The sequence below is a fragment of the Alexandromys fortis genome, unplaced genomic scaffold (assembly GCF_014885135.2).
Source record: "Alexandromys fortis isolate MF-2015 unplaced genomic scaffold, M_Fortis_MF-2015_v1.1 scaffold_1172, whole genome shotgun sequence".
NCBI lineage: Eukaryota > Metazoa > Chordata > Mammalia > Rodentia > Cricetidae > Alexandromys > Alexandromys fortis.
Window position 1 is genome coordinate 5,912 of NW_026069067.1, and position 4,166 is coordinate 10,077.

The 4,166-nt window shown below is 47.6% G+C and overlaps 1 protein-coding gene across 1 annotated transcript in view; it reads right to left on the bottom strand.

The window, feature by feature from the left end:
* Window positions 1-2,097, bottom strand: part of LOC126496115 (testis-expressed protein 19.1-like) — a 7,997-nt gene extending 5,900 nt beyond the window's left edge. The window contains exons 1-2 of the mRNA XM_050133683.1: window positions 2,021-2,097; window positions 248-935 (exon numbers count right to left, since the gene is read on the bottom strand). Coding sequence (XP_049989640.1) covers window positions 248-651 — 404 coding nt within the window. The 5' untranslated portion in view covers window positions 652-935; window positions 2,021-2,097. The remainder of the gene's footprint in view (window positions 1-247; window positions 936-2,020) is intronic.
* Between the last annotated feature and the right edge of the window lie 2,069 nt (window positions 2,098-4,166).

The window sequence follows — 4,166 nt, forward strand, 5'->3', positions numbered from 1 at the left end:
CACATTGAAAATATCCCAGAAGGACAGAGGGGGGATGATGCACTGATGGGGGCAGGGAGAGAACCTACCTAATTTCCAGGGATATGCCCCATACCTGTCATAATCCTCAGGGCATGGGTCCAGGAGTACAGCTTGCTCAGGCTGCAGCTCAGTCCCTATAGAGCCCGGGGTCAGGATGTGAGGACTATGGACTTGCACTGTAATACGAAACATATTTTCTTGGCCCTCTGCCCAGCTTTGCCCTAACCAGTCCTCTACCTGAGATTCTTCCCCTGAATCAGATTTTTCCTCCGGCTGACATTCTTCCTTTGGATCAGATTCATTTGCTGGCTGAGATTTTTCCTGCAACTCAGATTCTTCCTCCGGCTGAGATTCTTCTTCAGGCTGGGATTCTTCCTCCGGCTCAGAGTCTTCCTCCTGCTCAGGGTTTTCCTCTGGTGAGGTTCCCGACCCCGATAGTTCCTGGTTCTTATCTTCCCACGGTTCTCCTTCCCAGTGTTGCATCGCCAGTAATCTATTTATTAGGAAAGCTGCCTTGAAGCAAGCAAAGCAGATCTTCATCTGGTCTCCGTGGACAAGCTGGTATAGCCATTCCGCATAGAGGCAGGGCATGCCCTTGGACCCATAGCGAACATTGACTGGGGGACACATGACCAAAAATCCTGCCTGTAGCTGATTGTACAGAGAGAGGAAGACTTGATTGATGGTCTCAGGATCTGGAGACCGTGTGATGCTGGGGTCAGTTGGAATCGGCGAAGAATAGAAGAACCAAGAAAATGGGGTGCAGTTGGGGTCTAGGGCATTTTGGGCTCAAAGCTATGGGAAAGTAGTGCGAAACCTGGGTGCCATTTCAATGAATACGCCCTTGAAAACGTGAACAGACTTGAGATTCTAGAAACTTCTCCAGCTTCATCCTTGCTCTAATGTCTGGGGAGCTAGAAAGGAAAAGAAAAAAATGAGCCTTTGGGTCCCCTGGGGGCTGACTGCTGAGCTCACTGAAGTGGGGGAGGGAGAGCTGGGGTCAGGTGCCCTAGTTCTCACCTTGAACAGATTGGGGAACCCTTAACCACAGACCTAGGTACAACAGCTTCCTCAGGCTTCATGACCCCAACCTCACACATGGGTGTGGCCACCCAATGAAGGTGGCCCACCCAGACCAATATCCACCCTCTGAGTGCAGGTGATCCCACCCACCAGTGCCAGCCACTGAGTCACCCTGCGCCCCTCACCCCAGGTGTGCATGTGGCCTGGCGCCCACTGACAGTATGCATGCACTGATTCCTTGCTTGCATCCCTCTGCCTCCTGTAGGCAGCATTGAGGTGCCCTGTGTCCCTGGGTCACTGTTCCTCAAGGCACACGAGCACCTGGGCTCGCGGCTCATCTTGTTTGGATAAGAGGATTCCTTCTTCCCTGTCTCTTTAGCAAATGTTCTTTAATACTCGTGAAACTGCTGACTTGGCCCTTGACTGAGTTTTAAACATATTCCCCCCACATCTCTGTGTCTTTTCTTATTAAACAAGTTTTGCAGAAATTCTTTCTGGATATTTGTAAGGATTTTGGGATTCCTAGAATAATGAGGCAAAGGATACAGGGATCCCTTTGTCCTCTCTTCTGAGTTTGCCCTCCCTGAGATCTGTTTGTTTAAATCTGGGAGCAGCGCTCTGGGTGTCTTCACTGCAAGCAGGTGCTCACTGTGTACTCTGGACATCCCCAAGGTTAGGACATGTGTATGATATGCCCCTGCCACGACAGGTCCTTGGCACCATTTCACTGTCTCTACATGTGGCCCTTGGCACTCTATTCTTACCATGAACTAGAATCACTGACATGCATTCTGCAATATTTTACCCTATCCAGAATGTCACATGCTGGTCATAAGCAACGAGAAGCTATCTCAGTTTCCTTCCTTGGGAACAAACAGCGAGGATTCCCAGGTGACCTGTTGCAGTAGGAAGCAAGGTTCACTTCAGGGTTTGGTAACACTCCTTTAACTGAATATACCTCTGTTTATCCACTCACCTCCTGAGGAATACCGTGCTGCTCTCTGGGAGTTTGACAAGAAAAGCGGCTATGTTCAGGTGTGAGCTTGACAGATACCTGGAACTCTTCACAGGCCCGGTGTAGTCTCCTCCTCCTCGCCCCTCTCCCTTATCAACCTTGTGTCTGTGAGCTCTTGAACTGCTCAGCTGTCTCCTCTTCAGCTTCAACTGGCCAGCTGTCTCTCCTTGGTCTTGCCTTTGGGCCTTACTGTTCAACTGCCAACACCTGTGGGGTTGGATTGATCCATGCCCCCATATTATTGTGTATTTGAACACTTAATTCCCAGTGGGGCTGCTTTGGGGATGTTTATGGGGATGCATTCTTACTGTAGGAAGTGTGTCTCTGGCTGTGGCCTTTGAGACTTTGAGAGTTCTTCACCCCACCTGCTTCCAGTTTGCTCTCTCATCTTCATGTTTGTAGCTGGAGATGTTTTCTCTCACCTTTCTGTTCTGCCTTCCCCTCAGATGTCTTCTCCTCTGTCAATGTGGTTTGTGTGCACTCACTGCCGCTGAGACGGTTTTCCGTTTTTAGGATGAGAGAAACACTTCCACCTCATTCATTGTTCCAGAGAAGACATAGGACAGATAAAAACAGAGTTCTTTATTTAAAACCTTTATTTCTTTATTTAAAACCTTTGCCATTCCCTCCTTCTACATAACCAGCCTGTGTTGCTTACCTTGTCCTTCCCATTGCCTTCTGCCTGTTCTCTCTGACTGTGCGTGGCCCACACACAGTCAGGCCCTGTGCAGGGAAATTTCTGCAGTTCCCTGGGTGTCCCTGACACCACCTGGTGATTTAAGTGGTCAGTTATCAATGATAGAAAGTCCTAATCCTAGAGGAATCTTGCTGACAAGCTAACCTCATGATAGGATCTGACTATGAGTTTCCTTTGCTTTATTGTTTTGTTTTGTTTTTTTCTCTGAAACAAGGTTACTCCCTAGTCTAGGCAGCTAGCGTCAAACTCAAGATCCTCCTGCACTGGGTTCCTGAATAAGGGGATTACAGGTGTTTGCTATTACCCACTTCAAGCATTGCTCTTTAACTAACTATGAGTGTCTCTTTTCTTCCTTGTCTTCAGGGGTCTTAATTCCTGATACACAGGGTCTGATGCTCATTTTTGGAGAAAGGACATCACACTGCTGAATAAAGAACACAGCACAGCTACAAGAGCTAGTGCCAGGATAGGCTCCAAAGCTACAGAGAAACCCTGTCTCAAACAACCAAAAACCATAAAAAAAAAAAAAAAAAAAAAGAACACAGCACAGTAAGGAGGTGGCAGCTAAGTTTTGGCTTCATTGGCCTGGATCTTGTGGTCCGTGTGTAGCTAAGTGTCCCTTCCCAACTTGGTCTGTCCTGTGTGTGGTTCGTCCTCTCTCCCTCCTGGTGAAGCATCCAGCACAGCACACAGTTTGCAGTTGTTTTGTTTTCGTTATTTAATTTGACTTTTATTGTTGTGTGTGTTTGAGATTGTGGGTGCACACATGCCATGGTACACATGTAGACTTTCAGGAGACCAGTCTTCTTCCATGTATGATCACTTAGGTCATCAGTAAGAGATTTTACCTATCAAGCCTTCTCATTGGTCCTTAAACTCTGTTTTTGTGCAAAACCTTTTTGGGGGAGGTTTTATTTTGTTTTGTTTCTTTTGTTAGACGGGGTTCTCTGTGTCTCCTTGGAACTTGCTCTGCAGACCAGAATGGCCTTAAACTCACAGAGACCCTGGTGCCCGCCTCTAGCAGTCAACAATTTTTTAGGGGAGAAGGTTGGGGAGAAAAGGTTTGTCTGGCTCACACTTCCACATCACAGAAGAAAGTCAGGACAGGAACTCAAACACGGCTGGACCTGGAGGCAGGCAACACTCTCAACAGCTGAACCACATTCTCTCGCCTCACAATCAATAACAAAGGAAGAACAGAAAAGTATTAACAGTCACACATGTGTAACAACCTGCACAGGTAAGAAGGTCATGCACCAGAGAACACTTCAAAGCTTCAGGACATAAAATGTGGAGATAAACCCACCTATGGTTTGCACTGGGAAAACATCCACGTCCATTGCAGATGATGTGTGAGCCTGCAGCCTCCTGATTACTCAGCCAATGAGGAAAGAGGGGAAGAAACCACCT